Source organism: Cornus florida, unplaced genomic scaffold (genome assembly GCF_030987335.1).
Source record: "Cornus florida cultivar Cherokee Brave unplaced genomic scaffold, ASM3098733v1 CherokeeBrave_3.0.0_Hap2_Chr03, whole genome shotgun sequence".
Classification (NCBI taxonomy): Eukaryota; Viridiplantae; Streptophyta; class Magnoliopsida; order Cornales; family Cornaceae; genus Cornus; species Cornus florida.
Window position 1 is genome coordinate 51,204,260 of NW_026775573.1, and position 19,360 is coordinate 51,223,619.

The 19,360-nt window shown below is 36.2% G+C and overlaps 1 protein-coding gene across 1 annotated transcript; it reads left to right on the forward strand.

The window, feature by feature from the left end:
- The first annotated feature begins 12,205 nt into the window (after positions 1 to 12,205).
- LOC132300504 (small ribosomal subunit protein eS25-like) lies at positions 12,206 to 17,683 on the forward strand. Its single transcript, XM_059797611.1, has 4 exons — positions 12,206 to 12,342; positions 12,448 to 12,522; positions 12,658 to 12,792; positions 17,367 to 17,683. The coding sequence occupies exons 1-4, from the start codon at positions 12,340 to 12,342 to the stop codon at positions 17,478 to 17,480; spliced, it is 327 nt and encodes a 108-aa protein (XP_059653594.1). The 5' UTR covers positions 12,206 to 12,339; the 3' UTR covers positions 17,481 to 17,683.
- Positions 17,684 to 19,360: the final 1,677 nt, after the last annotated feature.

The following is a 19,360-nucleotide window of genomic DNA, read 5'->3' on the forward strand; positions in this document are numbered from 1 at the left end:
ACCCAAGATTTTTCGAATTGAAACGATCTAACTAAATTTATTATAATTTAATAATATAATATTTATCAATTAATTAAATCTTCAAACAACATAAAAATAGAGATTTAGTGGCTTAGAAATTAAATAGAAAATAATTTTAAAGTAAGACTATTGGTCTTATTGAAAAGTATGGAACCTTGCTCGCTAGAATTGATTACAAATTTTTCCAAATATGGTATTAGGCTTTATAGCATTACTCTACTAATCCAATTGTTCAAGCCTTAGAGGCTCCACACTATTCAATCTGGTAAGACGATTTTCTGTGTGTATTTATTTTTGTTCTAAGGTTTAGTCATTAGTTGTTCGACTTCCTTACTCTGCCTATTGGAACTATTATTAGGCTTGGACATTGGTTGCCTAAACCGAAAAAAAAAAAAAAAACAGCATATTTTCAAAAATAATTTGTGTAAATTTTTACGAAATTTCCCCAAGGGCTACTCATGTTGAAGCAATAATGTAACAAAATCAACATAATAAGAGAGTTCACTGTGAAATTGTATAATAATCTTGGATCGCGTACGTTGTGTATTTTGCTCAACGATATGAACTTCATGCTCATAATCTGGTATTCACATACTTATTTGGGCATTGTCATTTTCAAACCTCTGTATCCTATGTTAGCGTAGAGTATTTGATATTGTTGTTCCGTTCTTGTTCCATATATGTTCTTGAGTTGAATTCTCTTTTATTACTTCAAATGTTAACTCTAGGATGATCTCTTAGTTTCACGAAGTAGACACATAGGAAGTATGTACCACACTAGTATTTCTTATGTTACTCTTGTGAGGCCAATGAATTCTAGATTATCCTTATAATGCCCTTTTCTGTGGAGTAATTTAAATTATTCACCTTAATTGATTTAACATTTTTTAGGTAAAAAGGTACTTTTTTTTGGATGCACACCACCCTTAGCTTGACTTGACTTGTGTGTTGTTCTGGACATCTTTTCCTTCTTGCTCACATGCAAAGTGTTTAGCATGCTTTTATACTATTTTGGTTTTTGGTAAATGTGGGAATGTAATATGCATATTTTGAGGAGGGAAATGATTTGAGAACTTGTAGAGGCTGGTCCCCTTTTTCCGTTTATTTTTCGGGTTCGGGTCTTGCAGGACCAGGTAGAGTCAAGTACTCGGGAATAGTTCCCGACACTTCTTTTATTTAGGATTTGTGTTGCACTTGTTTTGTTTTATCTTTTATTATTTAGGGTTATTTGTGAGATTAAGTTTTAGGATATTTTCATTTTTGGGGGCCTTCATGCTAATATGTTTTGGAAATATTTTTCTTTGGGGCAATAGTATGATTATCTTTTTAGATATTTTCTTGAAGAGATTTTTGTGCAATTAAGGAAAGTTGGAGACGTGTGATGTTTTGATTTGGCCATGTGTTGGAAAGAGATTGATTACATGTGAGGGGCTAGGATAGTGACAAGTGAAGGGTGGAGATGTGTGTGTGTGTGAGAGAGAGGTTGTGCTAGAGTGTGTGTTTGATTATATCATCTTACCTTGGTTACTTTTTTTTCCTAATCTTCATCTTCTTCTTCTCTATAACCCTCTTCCATTTATAACCAAACTTGGAGCTTGCTTTGCCATGCCTTCCACTCACCTTTTTGACTTTCCATAGGAGGGAGAAAGGTTGGGGACACTAAGGGCTTCAAAACCTTTGTCCCTATTTTCATTTTCGGACACCTTTTAGTGTGGGGTGGTTTAGACCTTTGATTTATCCTTTGCAATTGAAGGGTTTTGTGTTGGCCTTGTTAACGACCATCTTTCCATCGATTAGATTTTCATTTGGATAGTTCTTGAGATTTTGGAGTGAGTTCAGGTTTGGATTTGAAAGGTGCCGCAAGAGGATTAGTTGTTCTCCTCGTTGTCCTCGACATAACCCCGGAGTTGCATTACTTTTGGAGCGGTTTCATTTTGGCTTCATTTGAGATTTTCACCTCAAATTGAGGTAGGGGTGTCTTATACTCATAATTTACATTCCTTTGGGTCTTATGGATGTGGAGTTATGTGAAGCATGATTAATTGCAATTTGTATATGTGAGCCATGCTTAATTTGACTATATGTGTATTTTATATCATATTAAGTACTTGTAATGTCATCCTTATATCTCTTGTGTTTGTATTGGATTTTAGTAATTGTCAAACATGATAGAAATGGGAGGAAATTGAGTATTTAGTTGTCTTATATTTGTCTAAGCATAATATAGGTTGAAATAGAGATATTGTTGATAATTGTATGTATATGTGTTGGTATACATTATAAGGACTTGATTGAATGGCTATTGAGTAGTCTAGACTTTGTTTTAGCATTGTGATTTGTTAAGCTATTATTCTTTATGTGTGAATCACTGTGTGAGTGTCACTTTGGCCATGGGTATATAGTGGTCCTCATTTAGTTTAAGGATTTGGAGGTTGTGTTTGTAATATATGCATGACATAATGTAACGACCCAGCTCCTCTTGGATCCGGATCATTAAACGGGTCCTTACCCGACCCAAAAACGTCCGAGGGTAATACGGTCATTTCACGTTAAATTTACATATCAAGGTCCGAAAAGGGCAAGATGGTAATTTGCCATATTCCAATAAATTAAGACTCAAAGGACGTAATAGTCATTTACGTGAATCACATAGCAAATAAAGTGAGGTTCGGAGTAATATAGTCCTTTCGATGGTGAAAATATAATTATTGCATTTTAGTGGGTCATAAAATAATTACGTGTAACCTCACTGGGGTGTCAAAGTGTAATTTAAGAATTTAAAATAGAAATTACATATGAGACAGAAACCGGTTGACGTATATACAATACACGTTGACTGGTTTGGGCTATGAACAGTGGAAAACCTATTGCCGAGATAGTTTGGAACGTGTGTTACAATGCATACCGGTCGATGTATGGGAAGCCATACGCGATTGGTTTGGTTTGCAACGTGAGCCACAATGACTCACACTGAGAAGATATCGGTCGACGTATAGGAAGCCACACGTCGACCGGTTCTGGGAAACTCTCACTTCTTTTCCCACTGTCCAGTGATAATCCAAATACACCAACATTGGTAATTCAACCACCCACGCCACTACACTTACGTGTAATTTTAAATACATTTCAACACTAAATTGCAATAATAACAACCACGTTGTTAACGTAATTTACCACACATTACTTAAAATATACCAACTGATTTTGAGTGAGTAAAACTTAATTACATTCTCTCAAATAACCATATACACAATGAACCTCAATACATCACACATTGCAAAATAATACACCTTGAGTTAGTATTTTACAAAATTAGGTTCATTTACAAAAGATATGAAAAATGGCATTTCTCTACTCCAAGCTAAGGCTAAGTTGGATTACCGTCGGCTACTTCTTTTCCATGATCTGAAAAATGTAGAATATGATGGGGTGAGCAATATGCTCAGTAGGTGACACTTAAGACACGTCTCTTGTGTCCCCGTGAATCCAAGCAAAGAATAGAGCGATAGGAATCGGGGTCATACAAAGTCGGGAAAATACAACATCATATCCGAACTTAACATTAACAATATAATGCAATGGAATGTAATGCATGTCATTGTCACTCCCCATTTTCAAAACCGTTCATCCATCACTTTCCAAATTGTTAATGTAATTCCCTTTGGTGACTCCGCAGCGCCGAGAGAAGGATTGGCTACTGTCCCTGACCTTTGGTGACTCCGCAGCGTCATTTTGGGGCCCAGATAGCTCAACCACGCTAGGGCAATTTCCCTAATTCCCTCTAGGGTACATTAACCTACCGGCCCGTTGGTGACTCCGCAGCGACCGGGTTTTATCAAAACATTTTCATCAATATAGTTTCCTAAAACTCCCCATTTTCATTTCAAAATCAATTCTTCCCATTTCTTGCCCAATGTAAATGTATAGATGCATTTATGTCATGCCAATATACTCATCATTACACAACCAACTCAATTCAAGTAAGCAATGCATAATTTCACAAGAATTTTTCAAGAAATTTCAACATACTCTTATACAACAATACCTCTAGCATAACGAACATATATAAATCATCACATAGGCAAATTTTCCACATAAAACATTAATTACAAGCTCTCACATACCCACATACACATGTTCTAACTACTTTTAAACTACAACTAGTACAAATAAGCATGTCTTGCAATAATTTAGAAGATGTAATTCACATAGGAGTAAGAAAATTGTGGATTAAGAGCCCCTACCTTGATTTTGAGCAAATCCTTTAAAATGGGCCAAGAATTTCGAAAATGCTAGGAAGCTCCAAATCTAAAATTGTTGGTATGAACGCGTAGAGTTCGTTGTGAGCTTCGTTTTGCCTCAAACGACACTTAAATCCACTAAGAAATGGAGGAGAAATCAAGCTTCAAAGGTTTCTTCTAAAAAGAAAAGAAAAATGGAAGAAAAATGAGAGAGGGAAGAAACTAGCGGGGAGAGAGAAAAAATGAGGGGAAAAAGAATGGTCTCTAGACCATTTAAGCCTTAGTGGTGGGTCCCACCAATTCTTTTTATTTCCTCTTTTTCTTTTACACCAATTTCTACATCACACTGATAAAAATGCACCACTTACAAATACCACTTAACCCACATAAATTAAAATGTACAAATGCAATTGGGCTCTACTACAATCCCCGCACGCAAGACATGAAAAGACGAAAATGCCCTTGCGGCGACAGAATCTCCGGAAAAATGAAAAATGCTGAAAATCGGAAACGTTATACATAAATTGGAGGATAGACGCTATTCTAACTTTGAAAAAGAGGGCCCGGTGCCCAAGGGTTGAAAATCTCTACTAACATTGGCCAATGGGGTGCGGAATGTTATTCCGGAGATTCTAGCACATATTATTGCGGGTGCGAACTGATATTCCGATGATTCTAGCACATCATTATTACATGTGCGGAATGTGATTTCGGTGATTCTAGCATAACATTATCATTTTGCATCATGTCATTCATGTGTAAGTTGTGTCATGGTGGAGTTTATGTGTTGTTGAATTCATAATTCTAGGAGTTATGTGGACTTTTTTTATCTTTCTAGTTTCGTGGTAGTTGTTTTGTTGTAAAGTGCTCTATATGGTTTACTTTCTTTATGATCCTTACTTGTCGACTTACTAAATTGATTACACTACTTAGTTATATGCTCTGCTTTTGTTGAGTTGGACTATCATGCTACGGAAATTAGAGTTAGGATGTACGATCCTTTTTCATTTCATGAAGCTTAGGCTTTAGGTTGTATGATCTTTCATCCTTGGGATGCCGAACATTCTTGCATGTCCTTGGGGATTCCGAAGGACATATATTATTAGTGTAATCCACGAGGCGGTGCTCATCCCTATTATACAAACGTTTTTCAGAAACGGCGTAGCTTAGATCACTCTTGAGTTGAAGACTCATTTTAGGACTCACTTGTGGATTTTTGTCTTTATTTCTCTTTTGGATGTATTCTTGATGTATATTAACTATCATGTATAATTTGGAGTTGCACACACAATGATGTATTTTACTTTCTTGGAAACGTAAACCTATGTCTTACTTTTGAGGATGTATAGTTATATGATTTCAAAACAATGTAATTGAGGCCAAGGGCCACTTCTTCTTTGTGTATGTTTAACGAATCTCTTTGTGTTTTAATGTCTAATTGAGGTATTTTTGAAATTTAGGCTGTTTTCATATCATTCTATGCTTTATTTTATTTGGATTTGACCTTAAAGGCCTTTGGGTTCATTGTTGAGTAAAGGGGAGCAAAGTAAAAAAATTGAATTTTTAGCATTTTGGCCAAAACACTATTCACTAGCAAGTTTGAAAGCTGGCTACCGGTAGCAACTTGTCATGGCGTGCTAGCGAGTACGCACTGGGCACACATGTGGGTGTCCCATGGGCTACTGGTAGCACAGTCTTGCTACCGGTAGCAGCTTCCTCACTTGGCCATTTTTTTTTTTTTTTTTTTTTTTTTTAACTTGGTATTGTAAAAGTCATAACTTCTTCGTTTTAAGTCCAAATTAGGTCGTTCTTGAGATTAATTTTATTGATTTTTTGTTGGCAATCCAATGGTACACACATCATCATTTAGTTTTACCGTGAAATGACCATTTTACCCCTAGTCCTACGTTATGTCTATTTTGACCCTATTTATTCCTAGCCTTCGAGTTAATTGAGCCTTGTGACTTCTTATGGGGCTATTTTGTTGTCCTAGAGGTGGTGTTTACCTCTAGTGACCTATTCCTTTATTTTTCCTTGCATTGATCCCAAAGCTGAATCAAGGTGATAAATTAGAGAATTACAGGCTAATTGCGTTATGCAACCTTAGTTACAAAATTATTTCTAAAATTTTGGCAAATAGGCTAAGTGTTGTTCTTCCTAATATTGTTGGGCTGGAGCAGTCTGCGTTTATCAAGGGTAGAAGAATTCATGATAACATCTTGTTGGTGACTGATGTGATTAAGAATTGTGGTTTAAAGACAACAGGTCCTGCTATGGCTTTAAAGGTAGATCTGAGGAAAGCCTATGACTCTGTTACTTGGGAATTTATTCGTAATATTCTTCAGGTTTATGGTTTCAGTGCAAAATGGATTCAATGGATAATGAAGTGTGTTACTTCCTTTACGTTTTCTGTCCTATGCAATGGTGTTCCTACAGGCTATTTTTTTGCTGGGAGGGGGATTCGGCAGGGCTGCCCTCTATCCCCTATTCTGTTCACTCTTATTACACATTATTTCTCTAATCTCATGCATGAAAAAATTTTGGGAGGTCAGATTAAGCTGTGTAATGTGGTTCAAAAGTCTGGCCTTTTGGTCTCTCATGCTTTCTATGCAGATGACCTCTTCATTATTGTAAAAGCGGATATTGCCACTGTTAAGAACATTGATGAGGTGTTTAACAGGTTTTATGAAGTTTCTGGTCTTGCTATGAACAAGGACAAGAGCTCAGTAATTTTTTCAAAGGCTGTTAGAGGGAAGAGAAGGCTTGCTCGGCTTTTGCAAATGAAAACTGAATCTTTTCCTCTAAAGTATCTTGGAATTACTTTGGTAAACAGGGCTCTGAGAAGTGTGGACTGTAAGGGTTTATTTGATAAAGTTAATGCAAGGTTGGATCATTGGAATACTTTGAATTTATCTCTTGCAGGTAGAGTGGAACTTATTAGATCAGTGCTGTATTCCTTCTTGTATCATTGGGTTTTTGGGTTTAAAGTTCTATGGGGTTGTATTACTGCCTTAGAGAAAAAATTTAAACATTTTCTGTGGAGTGGAAAGTTGGATGCTAGGAAGATGTCTCAACTCAAATGGAGCCAAGTTACATTACCTTATGCAGAAGGTGGGTTCAACATTCGAAGAATTTCTGATATTGATTTTGCAGCCAAGGTTTCTATTTGCTGGGATTTGCTGCGGAATAAGGAGTCTCTTTGGGTGAAATGGATGCATGCTAGATACTTACCGTTGCATAATTTCTGGAGGGTCTTACCTAAACCTCATGATTCAAGTATTTGGAAGCACATCCTAGACACAAGAGATTTTCTTCATGAAAACGTGGTGTTCAAGATTGGAAATGGTGGTTCTTTTAACATGTTGTTTGATCCTTGGTGTGCAGGTCTTTCCTTGGTTCAGAGATTTAGAATTAACTTGTTTAGGAACTTCGATCCTAAAGCTCAAGCAGCCTTTCTTATTACTGCTGGTGGGTGGGTTTTCCCTCCTTTCTTCCCACAGATAGCTGTAGAGTTTATTAGTAATATTAATCTGAAGGATGGTAATGATGAAATTAGTTGGATTCATGGTGAATTCAATTTGAAAAATGCTTGGAAAGTTTGCAGAGCTAGAGGGCAATAGGTCAGCTGGAAGGGGTTATCTTGGACTCATTGTAGACCAAGGGTTGCTGTGGTTTTCACAATTATAATGCATAATAAAAATTTGTCCTTTGTTAATTTGCAGAGAAGGGGATTTCAGGGGCCTGCAGTTTGCCATAATTGTTTTAAGGCTGAAGATTCAAATAATCATTTATTTTGTTCTTGTGAGTATGCTATTCAAGTGTAGCAACAGGTTGTTCTTCGGTTCAATATTACTGATAGGAGATTTGAAGAGCTTGGTTTGTTTGTGGATTGGATGATTGAAGTTACTCAGGGTAATGGTATTAGGTCCAAGCTTTTCGAAGGGCTGTTTGTGGTGTTTGTGTGGAAGATATGGAAGGAACGGAATTCTGTTTTGCATAGGAATATTAAAGTTTATGTTGTTGCCGCTGCAAATGAGATTGTCTGGGAAGTTTTAAGCTTTTTTTCTCTTAGGCTTGCTGATATACTTACTATTTTTAATGTGGTGTAAGCTTTTATAGTATTTCAGTTGGTTTTTGAAATGGTTTCATTCCATTTCCTTTTCTGTAAAGAGGGGTATGCCTCTCTATTGTATTTGTACTTTAACTTTTATCCTTTTCTTTATAAAATCATCCCATTCAGGAAGAAAAAATAGATATCGGGTCGAGTTTTAGTCTTCTAGGCTAATGTACCGGGTCACGAGATTCGGGGCGTTACAGAACTCCCACCATCTTTTGGAATTCTCAAGTCACTTCCTATTCCTTTTCCTCTTTTCTCTTTTGTATAACTTTGAAACCTATGTAATGAGGCCATGGAGTCTTATGTTTTAAAAGTCTTTTCTTTATTAAATTGCACTCTTGAGCATGCTACACACACTTCCATCTTGGTATCTATACTTATAGGCCTTGTACTACATTTTAAAATGATCAGTTTTAGATCACTTAGAACGCATGTTGGAGGTTAAAATAGGACAAAAGTCATATTGCAGACTAAAGACCATTTTTTTCCACTCCTAGGACAATTGAGTCAACAGAGTCTATAACTCAGCCAATTGAATTTCCAATTCAATAGTTGACTGCATTGGCTTCCCCTTTCTATAGGTCACTTCCACTCTAGGCCAATCGATTGAGTCTTTAATTCAAACGATTGGATTCGTAACCCAGCCGACTGAGTTGGTTCACTTTTCTTGCAAGTTGGTCCCAATCTGGGCCAGTCGACTGGGTTGGAACCCAACCGACTGGTTCTACATGGAACCTCATTTTCTCTCTCCTTTTGCCTTGTGCTTCATTTTGACCTTATTTGGGCGGACCATTGTCATGATAGTACTTTGTATTTGACCATTGGATGTCATTTGGTACCTGGATGGATCATTTGACCCCTTTTGACCTTAGCTTTCGCATTTCTTTATCGTTTTGGGACGGGGTTTCGTATCACTTTAGTTGATGAACTGAATTATGAGATTTGGGGTGCCACAATGTGGAATCAGAGCGTCTGGGTTTGAGAACCTAAGGATGACGGGTTTTGAATTTATTTCATGCTTTTTGTTGAAATGTCTTAACATGCTTAAATTTTTATGTGCTTATGTGACTAAGTGTTTAAAAGCATTTCCCATTTATTTTAGCATGACATGTATGCTAATTTGCATTATCATGGATAACGTTTCATGCTTTCATTGAGTGAGTAGCATACGGTTTTGAGCTCAAATGATTGATTCGAGACTTACATCTATGCTAGTTTAGTTCTTCGCGCTTATAACATCATGGTTATGACACGTGGAGAGTTTTTGTGTCACATTGAGGATAAGCAAGTTGATGATACCGAGCTCATCTGGGGCATATGCAACCCTAGGAGAGCTAGGGTCAGAGAGCAGAATATGGGCACTGATCCACCACTTGCTCAGGTGGATAAGGATCAGATTATGTGGGGAGTGACTTAAGGGATTGCTGCATCTCTTCAGGAGTTGCTTCGAAGGGAGGTTGCAGGGATACGAATTCTAGCATCGACACCGGTTGTAGTCAATGAGGCTTTGGAGATTGATCTGTTTGCTGGGAGTTCGAATCCATTGGTCGCAGAGGCTTGGCTTACTCTTATGGTCAGCAAGCTTGACAACATGGTAGTGCTAATGGATAGGTTGATGATCTTTTTGACCTCTTCTATGTTCATAGGCAACACAGAGTTTTGGATAATTTGGTGAAGGAATTATTCTTTCTGAATTTCTTGAGTGAAAGAATTATTTGATTTAATAAAGGATAAATTTACATTTTGAAATAAGATCGAGCTTAAAAAACATTTTGGACCTAAATAATGATTCTCGATGCATATGTAATTGTTATTTTTAGTTAAACCAAAGTGAAAAACAAACTTCTAAAATAGACCAATTTGTTATTCAGGTTTCCTAATTATATTTATGTGTAGTTTTCCCAAAAAAATTTAAAAAATTTACATGCCTAGAGGCTTTGAACAAAGTCGTGCAAAGTTCATTGATCTAAACTTAGAAAAGGGGTGAATACTTGTATAACTTTTAAATTCTACTCCCTCTTTCCCGCATTTGTAGTTCATCTTTTCTTTTAGAGATGTCCCAAATTAGTTGGTCAAAATAAAATAAGAGTTGTCCTTCCATAATTACCCTTTTAATTTTTCAAAAATCCCCCCAATTAGTAATATATATATATATATATATATATATATATATATATATATATATATAGATATATATATTTAAATTTAAAAGGTCAACTTAATAATTTTAAAAGGGAACAATGTAATAATTGCATGTCCTATAAAAGTTCTACTCCCTAAAATGGATAACTAATATGGAACTGAGAGAGTATTAAAACTTATTCTGGTATTCTGACAATAAGATTAATAAACAAAAACAAAATAATCTATGTTGTTTTAATTTGCTTGACTGACTAATATGTATTTATCAATGTAAAATAAAACAATCATGCAACCAAAAAAAAAAAAAATAAAGTAATATTCTATTTTTTTTTAATGGCAAACCAAACATCCTCCAAAATTTTACATCGAAAAACTTTCAAACATGAGTCAAAAAATCACAGCCGTCATAAAAAGAAATGTACAACAGTCAAGGTGAAGGTGGACCAGTTGTGAAAAAGCACAGGCAATCCAACTTTATAAGAAATATTTTTGAAAATATTTACCTAAATGCCTACCCCTAAAATCTTACCAAAGATGAATAATATGTGTGTCATTACACACTTACTTTTTAATATGTTGTTCTCATTTCGGAATATGTTAACAATAAAAGAATAACTGACAAAACAGATTTTTCTCCTTCCTCGATCTCACCCTCTCATCTATGCCTTTGTGGTTCATCTATTTATATATGAATTTTGTAACGTCCTCCCCTATTTTCGTCCATATCGTCGTCCCTTGCTAATAATCAAGCTTCGATCACTCATTCTCTTGATTCGCGTAACTTGATTATGTTGAGATCAACGGACCAGTGACTTAGCGATATCAGCCTCTTACTTCTTTAAGGGAGGTCAGGGGTTCAAATCTTAGAAGAAACAAATGTATGTAAGTACCAACTTAAAAAAAAAAAAAAAAAATTATGCTAAGACGATTATCCATGTGATCGCGAGTCGTGGTAGCTATGTATTCTAACTTATTATAACACCGAAATTTGTCGATCACAATTTGTCATCCTGATGCAATTTGTGGTTGTGAGTCATGGCAGTCCTTCATTGGCCAAGTAATGATTTGCGTATCTTGATTATGCTAGACGATTATTGTTACAAGGGGAAACTTGTCCCACATCGGATCCGGATGGGAAGTGACATGGGTATAAATGGGTGGGTATGCAGCCTTACCTAACAGTTCGAGCTTTTGGGTAAATGGGCAAGCGCCCACCCGTTACAGTTGGTATCAGAGCCAGACCCAGTCCTTGATCCGGTGCCACGCCAAGCGCCCGGCCCGGAAGGCATCCGGGTGTGCCACCCCGGGTAGGCAGGGTGGCCCAACCGCAACGAGGGCGTTGCGAGTTCGGATGGGGGAGAATGTTACAAGGGGAAACTTGTCCCACATCGGATCCGGATGGGAAATGACATGGGTATAAATGGGTGGGTATGCAACCTTACCTAACAGTTCGAGCTTTTGGGTAAATGGGTCAGGTGATCCCCCAACACTTGTCACCACCGAAATTTATCAATTACAATTTTTTTTATGTCACCATCTACCAGGTCTCGGTGCTTTTTTCGACCTATACCCCACAAATCAAACACCACCCAAACGACGACGTGAAAGTGCATTTGTAACTAGTAGTCTAAAAGTAGTTAAAACGTCATCGTTTTCGTCCCAGATCAAACGACACCTAAACGACGTCATTATCTTGGTGCCATTTTAATCTCCTCCTAGTGTTAGAAACCCCTCCGTCTCACTCTCTCTCTTTAGTCTTTGCTACCTCTCGCTGTTCAATCCTCCGCCGCTCTCTGTTTCTTTCTTTCATTCAATCCGATGGTATGCGTCTCCTCCCCTCTCTTGTGGCGTTAGTTACTCTCTCCAGAACACCCACTCTCTCTCTCTCATCATCTTCTATCTGAATGTTTAATCTGTTTTTGGCAGGCTCCAAAGAAGGAAAAAGCTCCTCCTCCGTCTTCCAAGCCAGCCAAATCTGGCGGTGGAAAACAAAAGAAGAAGGTCAAAATTTTCTTTCATATATATATATGTTTGTATGTATTTATGTATGAATTTATGTGTGTGTATATATATAATGTATTATGAATGAATTGTGATTGATGCTGTGGTGTGATGATGATTTTGTGGAATATACAGAAGTGGAGCAAGGGAAAGCAGAAGGAGAAGGTGAACAACATGGTGTTGTTTGACAAGGGTACCTACGACAAGCTCCTCTCTGAAGCTCCCAAGTACAAGCTCATCACTCCTTCCATTCTCTCCGATCGCCTAAGGGTATCAATTCTTCTCTCTCATCATTTATCATTTTACTCTAGCTTGTGTGTGTGTGTGTTTTTTTTTATTTTATTTTTTTTTATATTATTATTTTTTGCTGTAACCAAATCCAAATTAATTCAGAGTCCATGACATCCATATATGGGCGCAAATTATGGATCTGTGGATACCCGTTTTCGTGTTTAGCTTTGTATGGCTGATTTCCTCTGTTTGTATCCCACTTGTAGTATTATACAGAGCATGTTTGGATGGGAATTTGAGCTTGACATTTGAAAATTTGGGTTTTGGGGAAACATTAATCCTTTATGTTATTTTGGTTAGAAGTTGATTTGTTTAATAGGGATTCTATGCTGTTATGCACTGATGTATAGGTAAGGATTGCTAACCTATTCATTAGGTGACCCAATTTTTTGCTAATTTTTATTAATGTTAATTTCCAGATTTCTTTGTTTTTGTGATGATTTTTATTAACTGAAGTACCAATATCTCTGGTTATTTTTATTTTCTTGTCTGTTGCTTTTATTATTGTTAAGTACCAAATATCTCTCATTATATTTCTGTTTATGCTGATTTACCTTGAATCTCTTCTGAGGGTTGGTTAAATAAATCGTAAATGAAACTTTTAAAAAATTTGTGATTAACCTCCCTTGAGGTTTGACGAAAATACGAATAGCCCCACATCAAAGTATTAAGTCCATTAAATGAAGTCTCCTTAAATGCCATAATTTCCCTTTTTATTCACAATTAATATTTGCACTACAAATTATATGCTTATTGGTATACTACACATATATCACAAATCAACTAAGCCCCCTTCCCCCACCCCACAGCCACAAGGCTCTTCTCACCACTCTATTCCAACCAATGCCACCACCACCTATTCATCTCTCTCGACTTACACTCTAGCTACCTATTTTCTTCTGTATTCCGCCTTGCTCTCTCTAAAAGTCTTCACAAAGTATATCGGTCAATTATTATCAAAGCAAAGATGGCGGGTTTTTATTTGGGTTTCCTTGTTTATGCTTTGTCCTTGTTTTGTTTTGTGGATCTTTATATGTTTAGAGGTTGGTGTGTTCGTGTATATGCTTTAGAAAGAGAAAATCAGGACTACTTTTATGTTTTAAAACAGGAGGCATGAAATATTTTGGTAGTTATTCTTTAATATGGAAGCATATTACACATCTCATCAAACCTCTTGAAATGGCCACACAGCTGGTTTGGATGACTTTAGAATTGGTTACAAACTCAATTTTGTTTGTCACATGTTGATTTGAGTCTAGAGGCAAACACGTGTGCAAAGAAGACCCAAGAGAATTTAGAGCTAGTCAAAGAAGAAGAGTTGGTGTACAAGTGTATATGGTCACAGAGAAAGTTAAAGCTAGGGTTCCATGTCTACTGAGAGAGGAAATAGAAGGTGATACAAATTAATTTGCAATCAAATGAAAGTTATAGTGATAATATCGTAGAGAGTGAAGAAAGGTGGGTGGTGTTTAGGGAGATATAAAAATGAAAAAAAATTGACATAATAGTCTTTTTGTGTTATATGTTGCTTTATTTTACTTATAAAAAAATGTTGTTTTATTTTATTTTATTTTTTACTAGTCTTATAATTTGAGGTTAAAAAGTAATTTAATTTTACTTTTAGTGTCAGTTAATGTGACAGACTCTAACAAGGGGTGTCGTAGTGATTTTGAAAAAGAAAGCTTCCGAGGGTTATTTACCCAAACGTCAAGGGAGGTGGGACCAGGCGGTAGTGATTTACCCTTTTTATTAACATTAAGTACCAAAAATCTCCCATTATCAGTTTCTTGCCGCTCGAAGCAAGTCTATAAACATTATAATAGTCCAATAGTCCGTGGTCATAATTGAGTAAAATAGAAAGTGCATCTTAGTATTCTTTTTGCCTTTATAACTATTTTGGACAACTGATCCAAACTAGATACTAAGCTTTTTGTGAATCTGCTCATAGAGGATTCATGTATGTGAACAATTGGTTTTTATTTTGGAGCCGCTATAGAGGAAATAGCAGTTTTAGGACAATGCATTTGGGTGCCTCTCCATATCCCCAGGCCACACATTTCCTTTCTCAATTTAGGGCAACTTTATACCATGTAATCGGTGTTGGTACCTTTTGGGTTTGAACCTACACTTAGTATTAATAGTCTCCATTTGAAGGTCTAGAGTGAACTATATCTCGAACTTGGACTCTTTAACCAAACTTCAGCATATCACACACTCATTTACTAGATAATAACATGGTTGTGGCCTCACAATCACTCACTCAGGGGAATTCTAGACCTGTACCTTCCAGAAATGACTGCCTCGGGCTCATTCAGTCATTGCCCTTCCTAATGTCACACTAAACAACACTACTGCCAAAGGGAATATGATGTCAATGAGTCACGCAGTAATGACTCTACCCCTAAAAAACTTCTTCATGGAATCTCGAATTATAAAGGACAGGTTACCTCCGAAGGTGACTCATCCCCCTCGACACTTCTGGGACTACACTCATATAAAATCGAGACTCTTGGTCTTGTGATTATGTTTTCCATGACATTTGGGATGGACTGCAAAATACCCTAGATTTAAGTAGAGTTACAGTTTAGATAATTAGGGGCATTTATATGTTATATTGGTGGTTAATGTTGGCGAGAAAATTGGTTCTAGAATATATGGTTTAGTCATAAATAATTTAAATAAATAAATGAAGGTTACGATTTAAGTAATATGTTTTTCTATGTGTAGGCAGGGCATAAGATTTCTTCCTCTCTCTCTCTCTCTCTCTCTCTTTTCCCCCCAGTTTCTTTTCTATCTCTTTGTCTGATGGGCAAGTCATTCTAGGCATATCAAATGGATCTTACTGCTCCACCTAGGTAATTTGGGGAAAAAATACATTTTTATTGAACACGCTTCAGCAACCAAGTTGCCATGTTCCGGCTAACTGATTTTGAACATGTTTAAGTAGCTGTTATTAATATTTAGATTTATCTTGGTTGGGAGCTGGGCTTCTATTCAATAAGAATATTGTGTTCTAGCTCTGACCTTATAGAGTTGATTTCTATAGAGGTTGTAGAGTGTCAAAGAGAGGCAAATAGAGTAGGAAAGTATTTAAGAGCTTTGGGTGGGGATGAGGGAGCTTTTACTATACTCAGTTCTTTAAACAATTATTGAATTTAATTTATTTATTATTTATTTATTTTTGACATGTAGTAAATTTCGGGTGGATGGAGATAATGCCTTTTTTTTTTTTTGGTTGAGTTGTGTCTGTTTGTCTGTCTGTGAAGATGCTTCTATCGCCTCATCAGTGAACTAGGTCCTTGCATAAGAATTGGGATAATGATTTCTTACACTTGGACTATTAATTCTAACACGTCAAAATATATAATCTACTTGAGGGTAAAATTGTGTGGTGGCATCTTAAATGCTTGACAGTTGGCCGAGGCAATCCCCAAGGTTTGTTTTTGAAGTTGACAACTAAGAGATATGTGTTAGGTACTTTGGCTTGTGCATTAATAGTGCTGCAAGTGTGTGCCAAAGTTCTTAGTGTTATAGCTGCAAATTGTTAATAGTGAAAAAGAATAAAATAAAATAAAATAATTTAATCAATGTAATTTTAGTTGTATGCTTTGATTTTCAAGGTAAAGTAAGACCAAACGTGCTGAAAGGGACATAGACGAGACGATTTAGAATTTAGAAGATGCTACTCAATCCCTCTGGGCAAACTACTATCCAATACATTTGACATTTCCTGTGGATAACTATGGAATGTCACTGCTTTATATCCAGGAATTAAATTAGATTTCTATTATAATTGACACTTCATGTGTATACCACTTGCAGTGGTACTGGTTATTTATTTATTAGTAACATTGGTTTTGGTACCAATTGGCCCAGCGGTATCACCCCTTCCTCCTCAAAGGGGAGGTCGGGGGTTCGAATCTCGGTGGAGGCAGAGTGTGTGCGTAATTGCTTTAACTTCCAAAAAAAAGAAAGATTGGTTTTTTTACCACCAATCCTTTATTCAAAAAAATATTGTCCATCATGTGTTTGTACCTAGATTTATATTTAGAATATACATTGATTCCGATGATCTAGTGTTGCTGATGGAAAAATTTTTGGTCACACCTTATGCCTGAGTTTTGTTTAGTTAACTTGATTGTCATTGGTTTAGCAATGATTTCAAAATACATGTTTTATGTGGCAAATAATGACAAAGTTGGGTTTGTGTCCTGGTCATTCTTCTAATCTGATTGAAGGACCAACACTTTCATGTTTTGTATGACTCGGTTATGTTTGATCATAGTACAGTAAGCATCTTTATCAAAGTGCAGGGCCTAGCTCCTTGGTTCGTTACAGGAACAGCCATTTGTCGATATTGCCTAAGCTTTTACTGCTAATTGATGTTTGTTTGGCTATAGCCATTTGAAATATTAGATTTGGCATCTTCATTAATATGTTTTGGTTGACTTGCTTATTGTCCTCGTATTATCGTTAATTTTTGGTGTGGATTAGAATTTCTTCTCTTTATTAATCCAAAACTTAATACTTTCATTTTTGAATAAATTTCTCAGGTCAATGGATCACTTGCAAGGAAAGCAATAAGAGAATTGATGGCTAGAGGTTTGATCAGGATGGTATCTGTTCATGCAAGCCAGCAGATATACACTAGAGCAACCAACACCTAGGCGTCTTGTTACGTTGCTTATAGATATCTATAAATTGGTAATTTTGACTGCTATTTTGTTTGAGTTATTACTTTCTGCGCGTTTTTGTTAAAGACATAGCCTTTGCTACTCTAGCGAGATTGATTTGGTTTGAATATTAATCTTCGATCATTTTTTTCCTGGTAATGGTGATGGATATAAGTGAATCCTTTCTATTGATTTAATTGGGCATATCCAATCTTTCAGATTATGGCTCCCTTGAGATGGAGAATTATGGTTTCGGTGTCTCTGATGTCGGAACGATTTAAGTAGATGCAAGATCTAGAAATCTACCTTTCGTAGGTGTCAAAGCGGTTTTTTGTTGGAATTTTTTTTTTCCCGTTAGTTGTCGAATTATTGTAATTAGTATTCGTGGTGCATTGTTGTATTAGGTCAGGGATCCAAAGGTTCGTTCTTGTTCTAACTACAAGGATGAGGCTTTGATGGAAATCGTTTATAGTTGTCAAAGAAAATACCATAGGGAGTTTGGCATAGTTGAAGTGATAGGCGTTTATGAAATAAAATAAAATAATTTATTTATTTATTGTGTATTACCAAATACTATTTGATCTTTCTGAGAGAAAAAGGTATTTGTTATAAGTAACAAAAATGCCAAACATGCTGGGAGTTGGTACTCCTGTTGGCTGATTGCATCCATGGATTAAAATTTTAATTGTTTTTGACTTGCCTAATAGGTGTCCATGAACTAAAAAATAATATATAAAATAAATTATTTTCTGATTATATTTTTCCTAAGAAGGCAAGCACACAAGCAAATAATATATTTTTTTAGTTCGTGGACCCACTGATTTTTTTTTTAGTAATATATCTTGTTATTATTATTATTATTTGGATATATATACCTACAAAATTACACTACCAACCCTTGAAATTGTTAAAAAGTTGCATTATCGCTCCCCACTCCGTCCCTGTTGGCACTGTTAACAATCGAAATAGCAATAGCACGGACGGTTTCATATTTAAAAAATGCCCAAGATGTGCCCCCCATGTGGCCCAGGTCCGAAAGAGTGTTGTTTTTTTTGGGTATACTGACAATCGCGCACACTTTTTTTACATGCGAGGTAGTTTGCAAGTCGGGTGAGTCGGGTCGGCAGCAATATATTTCAGCAACTTGAAAGACATTTTCATACCAAAAAGAAAAAACGCTTTAAAGGGATTTTAGCACGTCAATCCCAAAACAACACTTGAGATCAGGTCATCTCTCATTCACTTCAAAATGAACTTTGCTAGTCTTGTGTGGTGGGACTATAAGAAGGAATGCATGTTCTCCAACTTCATGCTTGGATGTAGTAAGTATTATATTGGGAATTTGAGAATTCAAATCTCCAGATGATATTGGGTTCTACATTCTCGTTTTCGTTTAATTTTTCAATCGTATAACTGTTCCAAAACTCGTTGAATTTTTTCAAAACAATCTCCATTCACGTCCTCATTTATATATTCAATTCCCCAAAATTGTTTCAAAAGGGACGGACCCCGCGGACGTGGGAATTTCTCTTCCCTACTTACAACTGCATTGTCAAATGCTATTTTAATTATGGGATGGTGTAAGGCATCTTGCTTAATACTTATTCTGCATTATGATGTCTGTTATATATATATATATATATATATATATATATATATGAATATTTGTTTATGGGTTTTATTTTGGGTGAGTTTGTGTGGGTTGAGTGTGTGGCTTGTTGAATTGCACGTGCTTCTGTTAGGTACATGGTTTTTGGCACACTTCGTTAATTGATTCGATGATGAAAACTTTGGTTTGAAAAAGAATATAATACTTAATTAACTAAAGGTCCCTAGAATCCCATGGCCACAAAATAATGTGTGAACCGCAGTGG

Coding starts and splice junctions, on each gene's coding strand:
- LOC132300504 (XM_059797611.1), top strand. Junction 12,523..12,657: donor GTGGAAAACAAAAGAAGAAG/GTCAAAATTTTC, acceptor TGGAATATACAG/AAGTGGAGCAAGGGAAAGCA. Junction 12,793..17,366: donor TTCTCTCCGATCGCCTAAGG/GTATCAATTCTT, acceptor TAAATTTCTCAG/GTCAATGGATCACTTGCAAG.